We start from the raw sequence: 23,644 nt of genomic DNA on the forward strand, positions 1-23,644 counted from the left end.
ACAAATATATTTTCTAATTATTTTTTGAAGTTAATTTCGTTTCTTTTGTTTTCAGAACTTATATTTGTTGGTCAGAAATTCAGAATGCAAGGTCAAGGTCATGGCAGTAACGCTAGTGAAGACCCGACCTTAAGGCTTCTCCTACAGAACAACGGGATGGACCCTAATGATGGCCATATCAGTGGCAACCATGGCACCACTGCTCAAACAATTTTATCGGGTCAAGGTCAAGGGATTGGTTATGGTCGGCTCCAGCTGGACCTGAATGAGCCACTACAGTTAACAGTAGACCTTCCTAGAACTGGAAGAACATCAGGTAATCAACAAATTCTAGCCTCTTTTGATTCCTTGAGCCCAATTATGATTCATTCAGGAAGTGCTGGGTATGTTGTAGAAGAAACTATCAATCGAGAGGGTCTTCTTCTAACTAATGGTCAGTCGAGGCTTTTATGCAAAAGAAGGGCGTCTAAAGTGCCACAGCCCCAAAATGCTGTCCTCAACATCCCAACTGCAGCTAGTTCCTCCAACAATGGCAGTCATTTAGCTCGACCTGTGTTACCTGTGGCTACTTCTCCGATACATATCGGACAAATGGATAGCTATCAGAGCAATACTCGGCTGAGAACATTTCTAAGCCAACAAAACCCTGGGCCTGTAAACACGTCGGCATGGAACTCCAGCAATTTTAATGCACAAGCTACTGGTCCTCATCGTCAACGACCAGTGGTTTCCCCATTTGGTTCCTTATCAACGCAAAACTCACAAATAAGGTCGGTTCCAGCAAATCCTTCCATGCTGCACCACCAACAGCAGCCTACTGTAGGAGTCTCTAATCAGTTGCAGCAGCTTACTGTAGGAATCCCTAATCAGTCGCAGCAGCAGAATATTGTTGGAGCACATAATCCGATGCAAACTCCGCTGTCTTCCCAAAACTGGAATGTGCCAGCCATGCCATCGCATGGTCATCAATCTTTTGGTTCAGCTGTGACGATTCAACCGGGAAATGTGCAACCAAACATGAACTTGGTCAATGGGAACTCAAGCTTTGTTGGAAATGCTGCCGCCTCTTCGAGAATTCAATCCGGTTCGGGTATGTATAATTCACCATTGTCGTCCGTGGGGTACCATCAACCAAGTATGGCTGAACAAACTATACAAAGACTGGAATATATGCTCGACCGCTCTGAGGCATGGAGGATGGCGCATAACCATCCCATATACTGATGCTTCACATACTATTCGAGACTTGGAAGCCGCTTTGAGAAGTAATAATTACAGGCCAACTCAGGTTCCTCAAAGGTCTGGAGCAATTGCTGCTGAGAGACAAGCTGGTAATAATATTCGACTCTCACGTACAATGTCATCTCAAATGACTGCGCAAAGGAGAAGAAGACTGATATCTCAGGTTTGCTCAATACACTATTTTCTTCAAAAGTATTGCTTCCATTTAATCTGTTTTAAGAACTAAACAAATCTTTGCCATAACAGATGCGCAGTTACCTGCGACTTGTTCGTAGATCTGGAGGCTTACGAACCGAGGTAAGGTTTAAGCTTATTCCATAGTAATACAAATTGCTGTCATAATTCAAGGTTTTAACTTTTACTTTTGCACCAACTGGGTATTATTGGGCAGGATGCAACGGAAATGGGTCGTTCATTTTTGCAGACCATGTATGCATTAGAAACTACTCATGATGACATGCGCCTTGATATTGATAACATGTCTTATGAGGTAACATTTCAATTCTTTATAATTTAATGTCATTGAGTTCAGATTTTGTTAAAACATGAATATCATTTGTTGGGTTTAGGAACTGTTGGACCTGGAAAATCGAATGGGGAATGTTAGCACTGGGCTAAGCCAGGCAACTATTCAGGCCAATCTGAGGCGACGCAAATTTCAGCCCATCACAATTGCACCTACTGCACCTACTGCTGAAACCGAACAATGCTGCATATGTCAGGTTATATTAGATCATTTCATTTCGTCTGATTCTGAGAACTCGATGTTATTCAGCATTCCTAACATTTTGGAACTGTTTACAGGAGGATTATGCCGATGGAGAAGAGCTTGGTAAGCTGGACTGTGGACATGATTTTCACTTCAACTGCATTAAGCAATGGTTTGGGCATAAGAACCTGTGTCCCGTATGCAAGAAGACAGCTTTGGCTATTTGAGTTGGATCCTTAATATGAAAAAACATCATATGCTGCTGATGTTTTTTAATCTCCATGTTTGAAGAATTATTTCCTCAGTATCTTTATCTTTGAAGTTGTTGTTTGTTTATTTTTCGTTTGCTGTGCCTGTTAACTGCAGATGTTATGGCTTTGGACCTTCTGAATAATCCTTATGGTTTTATTATATAATAATTCGCTTTGCGATCATACTTTTCGATGTTTTAGTTTACCAATTCACATCTCAATGCATCATCACCCTATCCATTTGACACGTCTAAATCTAACCCTCACGGATCCCACCCACAGTGATAGATACTAACTTATCGTGTCTGAATGTTTTTATGATCCTTCAATGTGTTATGTCTGATGATAGAGACACAGAAACTTTGGTGGTCCCTCGTGTAGGGTAGACTCAAAAGGGTTGGATTACAAGATCAAATTCGCGAATGACATAAGAACACGTAGGTAGAGACGTTTGTGAAGGAAAAATTGTTGCGGTGACTTTTGGTTGAACGATGATGTGACAGTCTATAGATAATAAGACAGTCTATAATTATTTTAAGGGTAAATTACGCAAATGATCACTAATATTTATTAAATTTTTGTTTTCACCACTGATGTTTCAAAAGTCACATATCGGTCATTAACATTATCGTTTGTCACAAATTGATCACTTGACGTTAACAACCGTTAACAGGAGTGAGGAAAAATACAGCTGACGTATTAACTGCGTACATGGACTAGGTTTATTGGGTTGACTGCTACGTTGGAGACCCAAAAGCCTTCAACGATCACTTATTCTTCTTTAAAAAACCAATCCCTAAACTTAATTTAGGGTTTTCATTCCTATCTCTATTCTTTAAAAAAATTGAAAATTGTAAGAGAAGAGAAATCATGTGAAGATGGAAGACTCCATTGATGTTATTCTTTGCAACTTTGGATTCCTAGCTAAGGTTTTTTTTTCTATCAAACCCAAAAGAATCTTACCTTAAAGTATAGTGTTGTCTCCCCTTTATTGTAACATTCATGTAAGCACGATGGTTTTTCTTTACTCGTTTTTTCTCTACTTTTTCTCTCAGACTAATGGAAGAAGAATAAATTGATTTATGGAAGAAGAAGAAATATGTTTATGGAAGAAAAATAAATGGGTTTATGAAAGAAGAAAAAATGTGTTTATGGAAGAAGAAGAAGGTGTTTATGGAAGAATAAGGAACAAGTTTATGTATAAGAAAAAAATGGGTTTTATGGAAGAAGAAACAATGAGTTTATGGAAGAAGAAGAATTATTAAGAATGGTAGGTGAAACCTTGATTCCCCCATTTATTAATTATTTGTTTATTTATTTATTAATTACATATTAGTTCAAGCACTGGTCAAAAGGATTCAAGTGGTCTTCTAATGTGGCAGCCAAAAGTTCATATAAGTAATTCGAGTGACCAATTTATAACAAAAAATAATGTTAGTGGCTGATTTATGACTTTTAAAATATTAGTGGTGAAAACCAAAACTTACACAAATATTATGTAGTTTATCCTTATTTTAATGATGATAAATTCACTTGTTCAAAAAATTAAACAATAAAAAATTAATAATAATTATTAAAAACAACAGTAATTTACATGTCATCTATCCTTATATTTGTAATGATAACATATCAATTTATTACTTTTTAAATTAAACATTTTTTATAATTAAAAGATTCTAAATATATATATCTTATAATTTTTTTGAAAAGGAAAATATATCTTATAATTAAAAAATTATTGACACAATTTATAAAAAAATATAATACTAATATCGAAGTATATTATTGTGTCCCACAACCCATCCCCAATCCACGTTATGTTGTTTCAAACAAATAACTTTATAATCGTTTTTGGTCCTTTATTCACCAAAGTTTATTTATCTATCAGTATATGATATTTTCTTTTTCGCTCATCAAAATTTGTGCCAGTCTAAAAATTAAACAAACCTATAATAGGAATGCATTGCGATTAACTGATTAAACCAATAAGAATGTTTATTTAACTTACTGATTAATAGGTAAGTGAAGGATATAAATTTATGATTTAATGTTTTGTGAGTATGGATACTTAAATTATTCGAATTTTACTAAAACAATTAAATTTATTTATTTTGAAATCCAATTTAATTATTCTGAAATTTACATTATACTAATTTAAATAATAATATTTCACAAAGCACAAATTTTAATATTAAATTTCAAAATAAATTTATACAAATAAAACGATCTTAATAGTATCATCAAATAGTTAAAATAATTTAAATAAATATTATCTTATATTAATCTCAAATTTTAAAAAAATATTCTTTTATTATTTGAATTTGATTTGTCTTTAAGGCTCTAACTACACGTAAGAGTCTCACCTTGATGTGTGACCATTGTAATTCGACTGTCAATTTTTCGTGAGAAAATCACAATAACTCCACCGACAGGCACTTTATTATATTTCACCATTTTTTTCCTTCTCTTTTTCTTCATTAAAAAAATGAAAGTTGCCCATTCCCCATTAATGTAACTTCGTTTCTGAAAAAAAAGACAGCAACCTAAACACATGAAAAGAATAAATATTTTAAACTGAAGAAAAAAAGCTAGAAATGGGAGATATCATTAACCATATCATGTTTCGCTATATTAAGAACAATAATATTTATAATTATAATTTTAATAACTTGTTTTTACATAACAATTATAATTATAATTCTGAGAACATTTTTATCATCTCATTCAGATGATATATCCAATCTTCTTCTTCAAGTTACCAAAAAAATAAAGATCTTCTTCATCAAATTCTACTTCAGTCTTTCGTTTTCTTCGTCTTTTGGGAAGGCCAACTTTAGTGGTCCAGCTGAGAACCCACGTCGGTTCTCAAGGTCATGTTAAAATACAAATTTGGAAAGTCCAAATTAGCTGTTGCCACCAAACTTTATGTGGAAAGTTTGAAAAAAACAAACAAAATAATTCCACCGAAATTTGGTTGGAAAATTGGAGCAATTGGCAGCATGATTTTGATGACTTTTGAAATGGTAAAATCTCAATTTTAGTTATTATAATTTAGGATATTTACAAACTAGTCCTTAAGCTTCAACTATAAATACCCTAGCTCATTTAGCTTTAAAATCATCACAAAGCATTCTAGCTTTCTTCCAATACTAGAGAGAATTTAGAGAGTTTCTTAAGAGTTGTTTTCTCCTTTTTATCAAGAGAGAATTATCATTGTTTTCTCCTTGGTAGATCAAGAGAGAAGTTGTAATTCCTATTTTCTCATAGTGAAATTCTTCTATTGTTGTCCGTGGTTTTTACCCTATATTATTTAGGGGTTTTCCACGTAAATTTTGTGTCTCTTTTATCTTCATTTTTATTTTCTCAAATTATCAGTTGCGATTTTGCTTTATCCGATAGCCGTCTTCCGCAACAATTGGTATCCGAGCCAGATTTGAGTGTGTAATATCTACTTATTATCTTTGTGGTTGCCACCAAAAGGTGGATCCTCCAACATAAGAAAGTAAGAAGTTATTACTCATTCTTTGAAGGTTCTAGAGAACTATTCACGATAGTGAAATAGTGGGAGCTATCCGTAAAAGAAGCTATGGCAACAAAATTTGATATTGAAAAATTCAATGGGAGAAATTTCTCATTGTGGAAATTGAAGATGAAGGCCATCCTGAGGAAAGACGGTTGTCTAGCAGCTATCAGTGAAAGGCCGATAGATTTCACAGACGACAACAAATGGATCGAAATAGACGGGAATGCTATGGCAAACTTTCATCTAGCATTAGCAGATGAAGTATTGTCAAGCATCGAGGAGAAGAAGACAGCTAAGGAGATATGAGATCATCTCACCAAATTGTATGAGGCTACATCGTTGCACAATAAAATTTTCCTTACGAGGAAATTGTATACTATCCGGATGTCAGAATCTACTTCAGTGACGGAGCACTTAAACACACTGAACACGTTATTTTCTCAGCTTACATCCTTAAGATGTACAATAGGAGAACAGAAACGTGCTGAACTTATACTTCAAAGTCTACCGGATTCGTATGATCAACTCATCATGAACTTGACAAACAATAATGTCACCAGTCTAGTCTTCGATGACGTTGCAGCTGTTGTTCTACAAGAAGAAAATCGGCGCAAGAACAAGAAAGATAGATAAGTAAATCTGCAACAAGCAGAAGCGTTAGCAACGATGAGAGGGAGGTCAACAGAACGTGGCCAAAGCAGCAGTCACAGACATGGTAGATCAAAGTCGAGAAGCAAGAAGAATTTAAAGTGCTACAACTGTGGAAAGAATGGTCACTTGAAAAAGGATTGTTGGAGTCTAAATAAAAACTCCAATCCACAAGGAAATACTGCAAACACTTCAGATGATGGAGATGCTCTATGCTGTGAAGCGTCAACCACCGTGAAAGGCAGAAAAAGATTTGCAGATATATGGCTCATTGTTTCAGGAGCAACATATCACATGACCTCAAGAAGAGAATGGTTCCATCAGTATGAACCTGTCTCAGGAGGATCTATGTATAGTTGCAATGATCATGCCTTAGAGATCATTGGCGTGGGAACCATCAAATTAAAGATGTATGATGGAACAATTAAAGTTGTTCGAGATGTGCGGCACGTGAAAGGCCTGAAGAAAAATTTATTATCCTACGGATTGTTGGATAATAATGCAAGCAAGATTGAAACACGAAAAGGAATCATGAAGGTGTTTCGTTGAGCGCTTGTGGTGCTGAAAGGCGAAAAGATAGCTGCAAACTTGTACATGCTGAAGGGAGAGACTTTGCTAGAAGCAGAAGCCTCTGTTGCCTCATGTAGTTCAAATTCTGCAATGATATGGCATCAAAACTTGGACACATGTCAGAACAAGGAATGAAAGTCCTTGTGGAGCAAAACCTACTTCCAGGCTTAACAAATGCATCACTTACTTTGTGTGAGCATTGCATAACAAGTAAGCAGCACCTGTTGAAATTCAACACGTCAAATTCTAGAGGCAAAAGTGTTCTAGAATTGGTTCACTTTGACGTATGGCATGTAACATCCTCCATACCGGGTTAGTGATCAAATTGTGAAATTTTATAATTTAACGATCAAAGTTGATAAATTGAAAGTTAAGGGAATTGATTGAAATATTTGGTGTAGGATCAATTAGCAAAGCATGGGGAACTAAAGAGGCAAATGAGTCTTTTGACAATGAAATAATTAAATGTTTCTTAAGGATATTTAATAAACCACGTGGAAAGCTAATGAGAGAAACAAGGTTTTGGATATTTCTTTCTTCTTTATTCTCCTTCTCTACCGTGAAGCCAAGCTAAATGTGAGTTTTCTTGTTGACTAAATTCTTGATGAATTTAAGGGTTCTTATTGATCCTTAGTTGATAACTAAGCTTAAGGAAAGCTTAGATTATCTTAAAACCATAAGATGAGGAGAATATGAAGAATCAAAGAAAGGAAGTAGAAAAGTGAAATCTTGGATTAGAGTTCCTAATAAGAATTAGAAGTGGAATTTGACTTGTCATAAAGCTAACTAAGAAGTATGAGGTGTTAGAATTCAAATTATAACATGTTGGAATTTGGGTTAGATTCTTAAATTCTACATGGAGAATTAGATTTTTAAGTTTCAAAAGTATGGAATGGATAATAATTAGTTTAAGTAAGAGTATGCAAGTTAAGGATATATAAAGAGGGAAAATATAAAGTGTTAAGTAGATTAAGAAGAGATTTTCGTGCTAAAATGACAATTCTGGGCAATGTGCATCGATGCACATTCATTGTGCACCGATGCATCGATGATAAATTCCAGAAATTGTTTAAAGTGCATCGATGCACATGCAGTGCATCGATGCATTAATTTAAAAAGAAAACATCGAATAGGATTTATGCATCGATGCATAAGGAGTGCATCGATACATCCCCATTAAATACAAACATCGAATAGGATTATGTATCGATGCATGGTGTAGTGCATCGATGCATACCTCCATTAAAAGATGAAAATGGCTTTTCTTTTAGCCTAAGAAATGATAGTTTAGAATATATTAATTAGTATACTGATAAGTATCAATGAATTACTATGTAGATATCGAGTCTAAACGAGTTCCGGAACCGTCAACAAGTATGATCAATCGAGGGAAAGACAAAGAAATCTAGGTGAGTGCATATGCATAGCATGAATATGTATTTTATTCAGTTCTAGACTTGTGATAAGTCTAGATTCAATATTTTGATACATGATAGTATTTCATATTATGATATATGACATGAATCCATACCCTATGCATTATGGGACATGAATATGCAAGAAAAAGTTATATGAGTTATGTGATAAAGGTATGAAAATAATATGTCTACGTGATACAAATAAGATAAATTGTGAAAGCCCATGTTATGTAAATGAGAACTATAGGTATAGTTGGCATGCCAAGGGTAGAGGGTCTATGTGGTCCTTCGGGACATATATGTATTCTTTGGAACATGTGTGAGGTCTGGTGAGACACATACTTGATCCTTGGCATATGTATATGATTCTTAAGGAATGATATGTGGTCCTTCGGGACATATATGTATTCTTTGGAACATGTGTGAGGTCTGGTGAGACACATACTTGATCCTTGGCATATGTATATGATTCTTAAGGAATGATATGTAGTCCTTATGGAAATTATTATATGGCACTACGGTGCAATTCTATGCGGCACTCCGGTGCAATTCTACGTGGCACTTAGGTGCAATTATATGAGTTATGGTGACAGCATATTGCACAACCTCACAATACTCACATACCTTAGGTTCTCTGTATGGTACCATGGGCTAATGAACTTACTAAGGCGAACTTATGAATGTAAATTTGATAAGAAACATGGTTCTGGTTATTGTATTGTTTACATACATCTTATCATTGCAACCCATCTTATTTTGGCAATTACTTTATATTTATCGATATTATTATTATATTGCCTCACTAAGTCGATGACTTAGCGTGTGAGTGTTTCACACGTAGGATCCGATAAAGTAAACGATCGAGGTTAAGCAGCTGGACAACATTACTCCTGCAACTATCAGATCAGAAGCAACTTAATCAGTAGGTCATTTTGTTATGAAAATGGATGTTGGCATGTAACTAAAGAGTCAAGTTGTGTATGCTCTGAATATTTTGGTAAACTTATATTACCATATGTATATTATTGTATTTTTCGTAATATAAGTTCAAATATTTTGCTATTATTTATAATGAGTTGTGTTTTAAAAGTCAATGTAATATCTCTGACTCGTATCTGAGTTGGATAACGGGTTGGGGGTGTTACATGGCAAGCACCGGTTACATCCATAGGCAGAGCAAAATACTTTGTCTCATTTATTGATTACTACTCTAGGAGATGTTGGGTATACCCTATTAAGAAGAAGCCAGATATGTTTTCAACTTTCAAAAACTTCAAAGCTCGGGTGGAACTTGATTCTGGAAATAAGATCAAGTGTTTCAGAACAGATAATGGAGAAGAATACACAAGAAAAAAATTTGATGACTTTTGCAGGAAAGAAGGCATCAAAAGACAGTTCACAATGGCGAACACTCCTCAACAAAATGGAGTGGCAGAGCGGATGAACAGAACCTTGTTAGAAAGAACAAAAGCAATGTTGAGGGATGCAGGCCTAGAAAAATCATTATGGGCAGAAGCAGTCAATACCGCTTGTTATTTGGTGAATCGAGCTCCATCAACTGCAATAGAGCTGAAGACACCAATGGAGATGTGGACTGGTAAACCAGCTGATTATTCAAACCTCCATGTATTTGGAAGTATTGTGTACGTGATGTACAACTCCCAAGAAATTTCAAAGCTAGATCCAAAATCCAGGAAATGCAAATTCTTGGGGTATGCTGATGGTATAAAGGGGTATCGCTTGTGGGATCCCACTGCCCGCAAAGTGATCATCAGCAGGGATGTTATCTTTGTAGAATATAAACTATAAAGAAAAGAAGATGATGATAGCGTTGAAAAGTCAGAGACTACACAGATACATGTGGAAAAGGAGGTTGAACAAGGAGATTATTCTGAAGCAGAACCAGCACATAATGAACAAGAACCAGAGAGTTCTGAAGCTCCAACAACTCGTCAATCAGATCGTATGAGAAGACATCCTAATTGGCACTCAGATTATGTTATAGAAGGTAATATTGCATACTGCCTTTTAACAGAGGACGGTGAGCCATCAACATACCAGGAGGCAATAAACAGCTCAGATGCTTCATTGTGGATGATGGCGATGCAAGAAGAAATCGAAGCCCTTCATAAAAATAATACATAAGACCTTGTGCCACTACCACAAGGAAGGAAGCCAATTGGTAACAAATGGGTCTTCAAAATCAAGCGAAATGGTGACGATCAAGTTGAGAGGTATCGTGCAAGACTGGTGGTCAAATGATATGCTCAAAAAGAAGGTATTGATTTTAATGAAATTTTTTCTCCTGTGGTTCGACTAACAACAGTTCGAGTAGTCTTGGCAATGTGTGCTATATTGAATTTACATCTAGAGCAGCTAGATGTTAAAACAACTTTTCTTCATGGAAATCTTGAAGAAGAGATTATATGCTTCAGCCTGAAGGTTTTGAAGAAGAAGAAAAGAAGAACTTGGGTTGCAGGTTGAACAAATCTCTGTACGGTCTAAAGCAGGCGCCGAGGTGTTGGTATAAGAGATTTGATTCCTTCATTATGTGCCTTGGATACAATAGACTTAATGCAGACCCTTGTGCTTATTTCAAGAGGTCTGGTGATAACGATTTTGTTATATTGATGTTGTATGTGGATGATATGTTGGTTGCAGGACCCAACAAAGATCATATTGAATAATTGAAGGCACAACTGGCTAGGGAATTTGAAATGAAGGACTTGGGATCAACAAACAAGATTCTAGGGATGCAAATTCACCGAGACATAAGTAATAGGAAGATTTGGCTTTCACAAAAGAATTACTTAAAGAAGATCTTGTCACGATTCAACATGCAAGATTGTAAGCCAATTTCTACCCCTCTTCCTATTAACTTCAAATTATCTTCCAGTATGAGTCCTAGCAGTGAAGAAGAGAGGATGGAGATGTCTCAAGTACCGTATGCATCAGCAGTGGGAAGTTTAATGTTCGCTATGATATGCACAAGACTAGACATTGCACAAGCAGTGGGAGTGGTTAGTCGGTACATGGCGAATCCAGGCAAAGAGCATTGGAATATAGTAAAGAGGGTTTTGAGATACATCAAATGGACCTCAAATGTTGCATTATGTTACAGAGGATCAAATTTACTTATCAATGGGTATGTTGATTCTGACTATGCAGGGGATTTGGATAAAAGCAAATCTACTACAGGATATGTGTTTAAAGTTGCTGGTGGAACTATAAGCTGGGTTTCAAAATTGCAGTCAGTTGTGGCTACATCCACAACAGAGGCAGAATATGTAGTAGCCACACAAGCCAGTAAAGAAGTAATTTGGTTGAATATGTTATTGGAGGAGCTTGGGCACAATCAAGAGTATGTCTCTATGTTTTGTGACAGTCAAAGTGCCTTGTATTTAGCAAGGAATCCAGCATTTCATTCAAGGAAAAAGCACATACGAGTTCAGTATCATTTTATTCGTGAAAAGGTAGAAGAAGGGACGGTAGATATGCAGAAGATCCATACCAAAGACAACATAGCAGATTTCATGACGAAGGCAATCAATGCTGATAAATTTACCTGGTGTCGATCCTCTTGTGACCTGTCAGAAACGTAAGCAACATGATGGTACAAGGTAGAAAGAATGGTGTGAAGATATGATTGTTCCAATCAAATCTTCAAGTGGGAGATTGTTGAAATACAAATTTGGAAAGTCCAAATTAGTTGCTGCCACCAAACTAGTCCTTAAGCTTCAACTATAAATACCCTAGCTCATTTAGCTTCAAAATCATCCCAAAGCATTCTAGCTTTCTTCCAATACTAGAGAGAATTTAGAGAGTTTCTTAAGAGTTGTTTTCTCATTTTTATCAAGAGAGAATTATCATTGTTTTCTCCTTGGTAGATCGAGAGAAGTTGTAATTCCTATTTTCTAATAGTGAAATTCTTCTACCGTTGTCCGTGGTTTTTACCCTATATTATTTAGGGCTTTTCCACGTAAATTTTGTGTCTCTTTTATCTTCATTTTTATTTTCTCAAATTATCAGTTGCGATCTTGCTCTATCCGATAGCCGTCTTCCGCAACAGGTCAGAGGCTCCGCCTATTGGTGGAGCTATGAAGCAAGGGATGATATTGAGCGTTGATTCTATCGTCGGAGCTGCTGACGATAACGGTACTACTGATGATTGTGAATGCGAACGTGAGGTGAGTATTGGTTTAGCGGTTTTATCGATTCCTTTTGCCGAGAAAATGTTGAAGGAAAAGGGAGGAATTTGGGTCATTTTGGTTGAGGAAGCTAAGATCTTAACAAGTATAGTCACATGCAGTAATTAAAATTTAATTACATTAATTAAAAACCAATGACCATTCAAAGAATTTTTTTTCTGGCCACTTTACAATTTAAATTGAACAAAGATTCAAATTTTGTTCTTTATAGTTTGAAATTTGTCATGAGCAGGATGGTCTTGAAGCATTGGCTGAGACACCAACAAAGCCAGCAGCACCATCTCGTAGTTCCTTAAAAAGAAACAGAGCTGCCGAGGTTCATAATTTGTCTGAAAAGGTTAGTGATTTTGTCCAGTGTTTTTTTAATATTAAATCTGTACTAAATAATGGAACATCACCGCTGATGTGTTCTGAATTTCTTGCAAGATGCAGAGGAGGAACAGGATTAATGAGAAAATGAAAGCATTGCAAAAACTGGTTCCAAATTCTAACAAGGTATTCATTTTCTATTTATTATGTTATTTATATTAATTTGAGATATTCATATAACTTTGTGTTCTACCGTGTGGCATTACTGATTCGAGTAATATAATGAAGGATTAACAGACAGATAAGGCTTCGATGCTTGATGAAGTTATTGAGTACTTGAAGAACCTTCAGCTTCAAGTTCGGGTATGTTGACAACTTTACAACTTCCTTTTTCTTTTCTGTGTGAATCCACTGTCTAAAGTAACGAGAATTTCGAAGATATAGAAAGAAAATAAAGCATTCCAAAGCTCACTAGCAAGATCATAAGCTATTCATTGGTTTTAGTCTACTATAATTTCAATCATGAACACTGTTTGACTTCATTTCTATCTGCTGCAGGATGTTTGTTTTGTGACCTTAATCCTATCCATTTATTGTCTATGTATAATTGCTAATAACAAGTGGAAATATGATGAGTGGTAACGATGTCAGTTGACGGATTTCGGGGGGAAAACTTCGGTTTCTGATTTATTTGCCCTGTATTTCTATATCAGATGCTCTCAATGAGAAATGGATTAAGCCTGCATCCCATGTACTTGCCTGGAATTTTGCTACCACTCCAGTTTTCCCAAACTGGAATAGATTTCGGCAACGGAGACTGCTCTCGTCCCATGAATGCGTCGGGCCTGGTGCCAGCAAATCAAGAAACCTCTCCGCAGATGGTATTCGATATGCCCCCTGAATCCATACTCAACCTGTCGAACATAGTTTCTTCAAATACATCATCGGGAATGGAATCAATCCAAGGCCAGTTCGGGCCATTTCAGCTCATTTCGTCATCTCAGGTAAGTCATATGAACAACAATGCATAAAACCAATGGGGGAGGGGGGAATCATTACCATTGCAGGACCCCAAAAGCAGCAATTATTGTCAGGTTTCTGTGTCTCTTTTATGTTTCTTACAACAAGGTCTTAACTCTTGAAATACCTGTTAAAACATCCATTGGCAGAACCCAACATCAGACTTAACTGGCATATATTGGTATTGTGTCTTGTTGGAAATTTATCGACCATTAGTCGCCAAGTTGGAAGCTCCCATCTCATTGTAACACGATAACATATAAACGTCAAATTTTCTTATCTATTTTTCTATGATAGATTTGCTTGGACTTGCCGCCTACCAACCTTTTCCGACATTGATTAATGACATTATAATATATAAGAAACAAAAACATAACCAAAGAAGCTATAATTATAGACTTAAAACAAACATGTCAGTGTCTGTATATTAAGGTTGAAAAATACGCAGTAAATAGTTGTTTGAAGAATAATGACTGTGTGATCAATCTTTGGATTAAATCAATTACTTTAGGAAGAATACAAACGAGTGAATCCAAACAAACAAGGACGGCAAAGAAAACAACATGGTATATATGGTTCATGTCATTATATGTCGTGTTCAATTGCAGAAGACTCTACCAACAACCATGTTTGGTTGGTATTTTCAATGGGGGCATATTCCTATTGCAAACATTTGTTATTTCCCAAAGTAACATTTAGTACTTCTAAAAAAAATCTAATCTATATGAGTAAATTGCACATTTTTATATTTTAAACCCAACTTTTATTTAGTTGTTGAAAGGCTACAACAGCTATTGGACGTATCTTCGTTAAACGGGAAAAGAGAGAAAATTGGAATATAGAATGAAATTAAGGGTGAAAGGGGAAAATTCAAAATTGATTAATTTAAGAGAAAAAAGATGATTCAATTATGAATTTAGGAGAAGTTGAAAGAAGAGAAAACCTTCAAGAAAATACGAGGTAATGATAGATTCATCTAACAAATTGTCTACGTGGCATCTTTTGTTTATTTTTCATGATTTAATATAAAATTATAAAATTCATTAAAATATTGGGTAAAGTATGCAAATGATTCTCTAACTATAGGATGTTACTTTGTTGAATACATTGACTATTAAAAGTTACAAAATGATCACTCGACTATAGGATATTACTTTATTGAGTCATCTAACTGTTAAAATTTCAAAATGATCACCTGACTATTCATATGTTACAAACTCATCATTTTTCGATAAAAAAATTGTGGTCATCTGAACTGGGCATAGTTTAATGATGCATACTGGCACCACTGTTACTTTCAAGCATTTTCTCAACAATATAATGTTTTAAGTATTGGCTCGACAGTATAATGTAAATAGAAAGTCGATCCACAAAATAAAACTCAAACAATTTTGGGATTAAATTTTATAATATCTCAGTCAATAGATCAACGTCCATCTGAAATGACCATCATTTTCAAACGGAAAAGTATGAGTTTGGAACATATGAATAGACGGATGATTATTTTGTAACTTTTAATAGTTGGAGGACTCAACAAAGTAACGTCCTATAGTCAGTGATCATTTTATAACTTTTAATAGACATGATACTCAAGAAAGCAATATCCTAAAGTTGAGGGGGCCATTTGTGTACTTTACCCTAACATATTTTAGTTGTTGAGTTACCATTATATGCATTTCATATTGAATTTTTTTCTCTATCTTCTTTCTTTCAAGTTTTTCTCTAAAATTTGTACAATAAATTTGGCATGAGAGTTATCGGTGGTACAGGGAACTAAATAAATCTATAGGAACAAGAGCAAACTATTCAATTTCAGTGGGAAACATTGGAGAATAGTAATGATGTAGTTCACATATGGTTGAAAGTAGGGATGGATAGAAAGGGGATATGTGGGTACAATCGTTTAGTGAAATTTTTAAAATTTCTTATATTTAGGCATTTTATGTGTATTTTCAATCAATAATATATTTTCGTCTTCATTTTATGTGTATTTTCTATCAATAATCTATTTTCGTATCCTAAAAATTTATATGTTCGTTGTCCTTTAAAATTTTATAAATTCACCATCCTAATATAAAATCATACGTTCATCCTGATTGAAATAATAGAAAAAACATTAAAAGAAAAAATGACTTTGAACATACACCAACTTTGAACAAAATGGAAATTGTAAATCATAGGTTCACATGCTTTATTGCCCTTGTCATTCCAAAATGTATTCAAAGTCTTTAGTTTCTTTGAATTTTTTCCACAAACATGCTTTATTGCCCTTGTCATTCCAAAATGTATTCAAAGTCTTTAGTTTCTTTTAATTTTTCCCCACAAAAAGACGTATTTGACCGTGCGTAAGTGAACAAACAAAATAACTTAGTCCCTTTATTTGTCCTTTTCTTATTCTTTCTTATTATTAATGCTTTTCAAATCTATTAACTTGAATCAACCAATTCAGGGGGAAAACTGTTTGAAGTGTATAAAAACAATTTTAAAAGTAACTAATTAATCACAAAAACCGAATTTATTCATAAAATCATTTTCCTTCAAATCATTTTTAAAATTTTTATATCAACCGATTCTAGTTTTAAATTTATATTGAAAAATGATTGTATTTTATAATTTTTACATTAATTAATAAATTTTAATTCATAAAAGGATGAACCTATGAAGTAAATGATTTTATTTTATGGTTTTGATATTATTTTTCATAAAAATATCTAAAATAATTGATAAAATTAATTATAAATTAAATAAAAATCATATTTAATTTTAATAATTATATATTTTAAAATTTTAAAATTATAAATTATAATCAGTTTAAATATTATAATTCGATTTAATTTTTAATTTATTTACTCTCATAAATGTAATTTTCTATATTTTACGAGTTTTGGATGAAATTCAATTCAAGTTTTTTCTTAAAAAAATTTCCATAAAAAAGGAAAAAAGAATGGAAAAGCCACGAAAATACGCTCCATTTTCAACGATCTCATCAACTTACTTTCTGCTTATATTCGTGAGCCTCACGCTTGCTTTCCTCCACTAATATATAAGCAGGCGGGTTCTTTTTTTTTTTTGAGCTATAAGAGAGTCCCAGAAAGCAAGGAAGTATTTGACTTGTACATTAATAATGGAGGCGAAATCGAATAAGCCGACTCAAAATGCGGGTCGGGTCGTGGACGGTCCGACGAACCCGATGGTCACCCCTCTCCTCACCGATCTTTATCAGTTCACCATGGCTTACGCTTATTGGAAAGCCGGCAAACACAATGACCGAGCCGTGTAACTTTCCAACTCTTTCCATTTATTTCACTTCATTTTGATATTTTTTTCCTTTTTTGCTTTCTTATCTATTCTCTGTTTGGATACCATGAAAATCGGATCGGAAATAGATTATAGTTGCTGTGTGGTTATTAGTTAGTTAGTAGTTATAGTTGCTTGCTTCCAGTATATTTCTTTTTTTGTTATTTTCTTCTCTCTTTTAATTTTATTATTTGATGCAGTTGAGGTTGCTATGTAGTTAGTTGTAGCATTGAATAATAGATTTTTTTTCTAACTATTGGTATTTTAGTTAAATGTTAAATTCTGAATTGAAAAATTGAAAGTATTTCCGTTTGGAAAGATTGAATGTTATGAGCTTTGACTTAGCATTTAAAATATGCATTCAGGTTCGATCTGTACTTTCGGAAGAATCCGTTTGGTGGTGAATTTACAGTGTTTGCTGGTTTGGAAGAATGCATAAAGCTCATTGCTAATTTCAAGTTAACCGAGGAAGAGATTTCCTTTATCCACCAATCCTTGCCTGGTTCATGTGAGGTAAACCAAATTGATTTTATTAAGGATTTATTTAAATAATATTTCGGTTGTGGTTCTCTTCTTTTCTGAACTGTGCTAGATTTGATGGTTAACTCATTCATTGTGTTTGCAAATGACAGGAGGGCTTTCTGAATTATCTAAAAGAAATAGACTGTTCTGATGTTGAAGTATATGCTATTTCTGAGGGAACAGTTGTTTTCCCAAAGGTTCCGCTACTCCGACTTGAGGGGCCAGTCGCTGTGAGTACCATCTAACTATTTTTTTTTTTGGCTGCATCAGCTTGTTTTGAATTGTTATTTGTTTTCAGCCCCTATGTTTTACATCTTACATTTTCTTTAAATGTTAATTTTTTGTTTTTAGGTGGTTCAATTACTGGAGACTCCAGTTCTTAATCTTGTGAATTTTGCATCCTTGGTGTCTACAAATGCTGCTAGACATAGACTTGTTGCTGGAAAATCTAAAATGTTGCTTGAGTTTGGGCTTCGAAGGGCTCAGGTTAGCGAATTTATCCACTTATTTGAAGTGTTAATATTTGAAGTTTCTCTCTGATAAATATTTCCATTCATGTTAATTGCAGGGACCTGATGGTGCTATAGGGGCATCAAAGTATTGCTATATTGGAGGTTTTGATGCTACCAGGTGATTTGCTGAATATGTATTTCCTGTTTCACTCTGCTTTCATGTGTTCCTATAGTAAAGTTAAAAATTGTTCTCTGCAGATCTGCTCTATTATTCTTATTCTTCTTCACTAATGTGGATACTTGATCTAAGCTAATATTTTGTTCGGTTTGTTTCTGTTTATATGTTGTGTTTTGACCAGCAATGTTGCAGCTGGAAGGTTATTCAATATACCTCTTCGTGGCACGCATTCCCATGCTTTTGTTAGCTCATTTATGGTCAGTCAAATTTGCTGGAAATTAACTTAATATTTTAATTTAAATGTTATGGAGATATACGCACCTGCGGGTGGAATATGCTCAAGTGTTTGCATGTGTTTATTCCACATGTCTACAATGATATGCAAATGTTGACCTGTAAAGTCATAATTAGAAATTTCCACATGAATGGACACGTTTTGTTAGCTCCTTTGCTGTTGGCCCTGTTTATTTTCATTGATTATTTGATTATTAATATATGAGCGGTAATACCTATTTGCATATGTGTGGCATGACGTGACTGCAAGTGATGAGATTTGAGTGACAAATAAAGTTTTCATCTGTATAGTGCTTTTAATTTGGAAAACACTTTTATTACTTTCTGATAATGTGCTTGAGTTTAACCCTTGCTATTGGGTATCACCTATCATTGTTTATATCTAAATGTTAGTTGTTTGATACTTTAGTTTCTTCTCTCTTGTTGAATGGATCCATACTCCATCAATGTTCGGGACCTTTGCTTATCATTTCTTCCTGTTTTCTTTGTCATTCTTTTGATCATTGCCCTCTTGTGTTTTCATGCATTGAATATTATGGTATCTTCATTGGATCTTTTTATGCTTCTTTGAATATGAGATAATTCGGATTTTGATTTGCAGGGACCAGATGAAATCCTTGAGAGATCCCTGTGTAGCTCTGATGGTTCAAGTACTTGTGAGGATTTTGTCGCTCTTGTTCAGTCATGGTTAAGCAAAATACAGGTGTTGTGGATGGCCTAGTAAATTTCTTTTAAAAAATTCTTTGATGTCTTTTCTTGTTTAGCTAGAGATATATGTTATGGTATTACTTTTTTCAAAGTACGTTGACCAAAATCGATTGGTGCTACATGTTAAAGTTCGAAAAAAATTGGGTAATCAAGCTTACAAATTTAGTTCTTTTATTCTCAAAATCCAAGTTATATCTTTATTATGGGTAGATTTAATCACTCAGAAATGGATTATTCTTCTGCCTTTTAGACAACATTGGTTGATATTTTGTCATAAAAAAATGACTAATTTTAAAGGATTATCACCCATAACTTTGATTCCATACGTAATGCAAAAACTCATTCCTGCTATACCTACATCACATGAATTAGATGGACCAAGCTTTTATTACTTTGAGAGGATGATATATAGGAATTTGGTTGAGAGAGAGACCAATGTATTCTTTTGCTTCACCTAGCTTATGTTATATCTAATCATTGCATGTTTTGTAGTTGTTGAAATCACTGGGGGGCACTTTTGGAGAGACCAATCAGAGTGAGTTAGCAGCTTTCATATCATATGCCTTGGCATTTCCTAACAACTTTCTTGCTCTTGTAGATACATATGATGTAAGTAGTTTTCCTTGAGCTTTTGAGTTTAAAACCACATTTTGATGCAGTCTACATTGTCATATATCAGTATTAACATTGCAGTTTTGAAATCCATTTTACCAGGTAATGAGGAGTGGAGTCCCCAACTTTTGTGCAGTTGCTTTGGCACTCAATGACTTGGGTATGTCTCAAGTGCTTAATATATAGAAGTCTCGCTTCTTATAAGAACAATTACTCATTTGCAAAAATTTGGGTCAAAAGAATCCTTTTGTTCTCATTTGATGCTTTATCTATAATTACCTTCACTTTAGTAATTTTCTGTTGTATTTCCAATGACTTTCAAACATCAATTCATGTAATCAAGCTGATTGTATTAGTGGCATGGTAGAATTTTGCTTGTTGGCTTGAGAGAAAATGGACTAATGTATGATTATATGTTGGGATCATGGTGGCTAAACTTACATTGAAACTAAAACATATGAAGAAAGGCACAAAGTAACATGGATTTATGCGTCATGTGTCAACAGATACTGCCTCTATTGCTTTTCTTTTTGTTTATGTGTAACATTATACTTGTATTAAAGCTTTTTATCTTCTTCATTCATGTTGGATCATATAGTTTTTAGATCATACTTTTGTCAACATAACTTCTGAAGGACTCTCTGGATTTCATCCATGCCAGTAAGCATGGTGGGTCATACTTAATTCCTGAGATACGTTGAATACTCAAAAAAATGCAGGTACAAAGCTGTTGGCATTAGATTGGACTCTGGTGATCTAGCATACTTGTCTAGTGAAGCCCGAAAGATCTTCCATACAATTGAGAAGGAATTTGGGGTTCCTGATTTTGGAAGGACAAGCATTACTGCTAGTAATGATTTGAATGAAGAAACTTTAGATGGACTAAAAAAGCAGGTTTGTAATGTAAACTAAAACTTCTTTGCATAATTCATTACTGTTTAACAGCCTGAATCAGAATGATATTGCTTCCAGTATAGTACACCATTCACTTTTGTGCACATCTTCAACCACACTTTTCCTCTGCAGGGTCATGAGGTGGATTGTTTTGGAATAGGAACCTATTTGGTTACTTGCTATGCGCAAGCAGCTTTGGGTTGTGTTTTCAAGCTTGTTGAGATCAATAATCAGCCACGCATCAAGCTTTCAGAGGATGTGTCTAAGGTTTGACTGGGCTGACCTGAAATTTTAGCAGCATACTCTTTCATATGATAAATTTCCTACTTTCTCTCTTCTTTTCATTTATTTATTTCTTAAATGCTAGGTCTCTATACCATGCAAAAAGCGATGCTACAGATTGTATGGCAAGGAAGGATATTCCCTGGTGGACATCATGACGGGGGAAAATGAACCATGTCCAAAGGTATTAACTCTAGTTGTATAGGCTCCAAAGCTTTTCTGTGATTAGCTACCAACAGTCTTATCCTTAATTTTCTCTTTAGTACTATAAAATGTGTGGTTTAGGGCATGTCACATGTGAACATAGAAATGAGTTTACAGCCAGTTATTTTTGATGTAATTTTAACTTTAACTTGAGAGTTCAATGTAGAAAGATACTATCATTTTATTTTTCAACTTAAATACATGCTTAACTTTTCTGCATTATGATCTACTACTTACTAAAACTCTTAATATATCGGCCTAAGTTTGTGATAGTATGTAATTGATGATCTTATTAGTTACCCACATCCCAGCATGAATGCTTCTACCTTGATCAAAAACTAATTAACTACAATGATACTCACCTTTGTAGTGTTAGAATGCACTTTATTGAGATTTAAATCCTCATTAAAGTAGCCCGTTCAGCTTGATTTCAAAATAATCTTTTTTTTTTTTGCTTGGATTGTTTTATTCCTGTCATGTCACCAACTACTAATAACTGTATGCACCACAGCTTACCAGCATATAGACTTAATTCCGTAGATGCTAAATGATGAGGCTGAATGACCTCATTTTTCTGTTCTTCAATTCTGCAGATAGGAGAACGAATTCTATGCCGCCACCCTTTTAGTGAATCCAAAAGAGCATATGTGGTACCAAAGCGTGTTGAGGAGCTTCTGAAGTGTTACTGGCCTGGGAAATCAGGTAGGAGCTCAGAATCAATCTTCAATTCTTTACTATGGAAGAACCTGCCTTCGTTGTTTAGTGGTAATGAGTGAAGTGCATAAGTTCTTTTAGAGAGAGGGGCGAGTAGCAAGCAGAGCCTTGTATGGGGTTCCAAACCTTGTATAATTCGGCTCCTATCAAGGGCAGAATTGATAACCTTACCGATTCAGTAGTCTCTTTTATTCCTTATATATCTTATTTTTTCTGGAAAGTGCCCAGTTTTAAATAGATTTAGCATTGTCTAGAGAACATGAAGAAACAATACACGAAACATCATTTCCTGTTCCCCTGCCACATCAGTATCAAACACCAGACCAGTTTGAACCTCCGTACTTAGTTGTACCTTGTAACATACTGTTGAGCAGAAGAGAGGCTCCTGAGCAATTTGTTGATTCCCGTTTTCTGAAACAAGATTTTTATTTTTATTTTTTGGGCTCTTGAAGGTAAAGAAAGAGAAGAATTACCAGCTCTCAAGGACATTAGAGACCATTGCATCAAACAGCTTGAGCAAATGAGGCCTGATCACATCAGGAGATTAAACCCAACACCATACAAGGTATTGTTAGAGTAACATGATGAAAATATCCTTTTCCTGATCAAACTTATAACTAGTTTAAAGCATTTTTCTTATCACTAACCAGGTGAGTGTAAGTGCAAAATTGTATGATTTCATCCATTTCCTATGGCTCAACGAGGCACCTGTCGGAGAGCTGCATTGAGAATCCGAGATATATTTTACATGGAGTTAGCTTACAAATAGCAGGTACAAAGTAATGATTCCAATGGAGCTGGAGGAGCTTTTTTAACATAGTCTTCATACATCACATTATTGTCTTATCTTTGTGCTTTAATAATCCATTTTTTTTATGCAATGCTCAAATAAAATAAAAATTTGTTTTTTTCTGCAACACATATGGATCATGTTTAAACCTTGCATACAAAACAAATACAGATTAGAGCTATGGAAGTTCTCTTCCACTCAGAACACGAAATTAATGGCACAAATCTGGGATATGCAATTTTCTAATGTAGATTCTGATCTCTTGGATATGATCGTTGAAGCTGTGAAGTTGATTCTCCATTTATGTTGGATATATGATTATTTGTATCTGTTCAAGGAGGCTTGCCAAAAGATTTACAAATAATGAATTGTTTTTTGTTTCATTTTAATTATAAAATATTAGATTATTTAGTAAATAATGAATTGGGTTGAAAAATATAAAATTCAGCCCGCAAATAAATCCATGGACAAATATGTAATCAAATAGAGGACATGGAAAAACAAATTAGAACATGACTGGATTCGATTATTGGTTTCAAGGTGCAGGTTGTTTTAATAGATGTTTATATAAAAAAATACCAAAACAGAGCTATAAACATAATCTAAATGGGGACAGAACTGATGAAAGAACTTCCGAATTGGGCGAGGAAAACGTTGAGGTCGGCGCCAATTTTTTTTTTATCATTTCTGTCCGTTATATGTGATAATTCTATTCCATTAAGTTCAAGATAAGTATGTGATTAGCGCCCTTCAGTGAACTTATTTTACCGTGACAATGACATGATTCTCAAGGGACCAA

General features: G+C 34.6%; 3 protein-coding genes across 3 annotated transcripts; all 3 read left to right on the forward strand.

Moving 5' to 3' along the window:
* Positions 1 to 84: 84 nt before the first annotated feature.
* LOC120126783 (probable E3 ubiquitin-protein ligase HIP1) lies at positions 85 to 2,178 on the forward strand. Its single transcript, XM_039144878.1, has 6 exons — positions 85 to 1,090; positions 1,197 to 1,405; positions 1,489 to 1,539; positions 1,634 to 1,732; positions 1,812 to 1,964; positions 2,047 to 2,178. The coding sequence occupies exons 1-6, from the start codon at positions 85 to 87 to the stop codon at positions 2,176 to 2,178; spliced, it is 1,650 nt and encodes a 549-aa protein (XP_039000809.1).
* Positions 2,179 to 4,923: 2,745 nt separating this feature from the next.
* Positions 4,924 to 14,146, forward strand: LOC120126784 (transcription factor SPATULA-like). The gene is made up of 7 exons (XM_039144879.1): positions 4,924 to 5,072; positions 12,431 to 12,548; positions 12,802 to 12,906; positions 12,996 to 13,064; positions 13,176 to 13,241; positions 13,592 to 13,882; positions 14,048 to 14,146. The coding sequence occupies exons 2-7, from the start codon at positions 12,459 to 12,461 to the stop codon at positions 14,144 to 14,146; spliced, it is 720 nt and encodes a 239-aa protein (XP_039000810.1). The 5' UTR covers positions 4,924 to 5,072; positions 12,431 to 12,458.
* A 2,686-nt stretch (positions 14,147 to 16,832) lies between these two features.
* LOC120127167 (nicotinate phosphoribosyltransferase 1-like) lies at positions 16,833 to 22,967 on the forward strand. Its single transcript, XM_039145154.1, has 15 exons — positions 16,833 to 17,174; positions 17,561 to 17,708; positions 17,828 to 17,947; positions 18,069 to 18,203; positions 18,286 to 18,347; positions 18,529 to 18,604; positions 19,243 to 19,344; positions 19,842 to 19,958; positions 20,064 to 20,122; positions 20,681 to 20,855; positions 20,988 to 21,122; positions 21,223 to 21,321; positions 21,935 to 22,043; positions 22,508 to 22,620; positions 22,706 to 22,967. The coding sequence occupies exons 1-15, from the start codon at positions 17,023 to 17,025 to the stop codon at positions 22,781 to 22,783; spliced, it is 1,680 nt and encodes a 559-aa protein (XP_039001085.1). The 5' UTR covers positions 16,833 to 17,022; the 3' UTR covers positions 22,784 to 22,967.
* Positions 22,968 to 23,644: the final 677 nt, after the last annotated feature.

Source organism: Hibiscus syriacus, unplaced genomic scaffold (genome assembly GCF_006381635.1).
Source record: "Hibiscus syriacus cultivar Baekdansim isolate YM2019G1 unplaced genomic scaffold, ASM638163v2 tig00110462_pilon, whole genome shotgun sequence".
Classification (NCBI taxonomy): Eukaryota; Viridiplantae; Streptophyta; class Magnoliopsida; order Malvales; family Malvaceae; genus Hibiscus; species Hibiscus syriacus.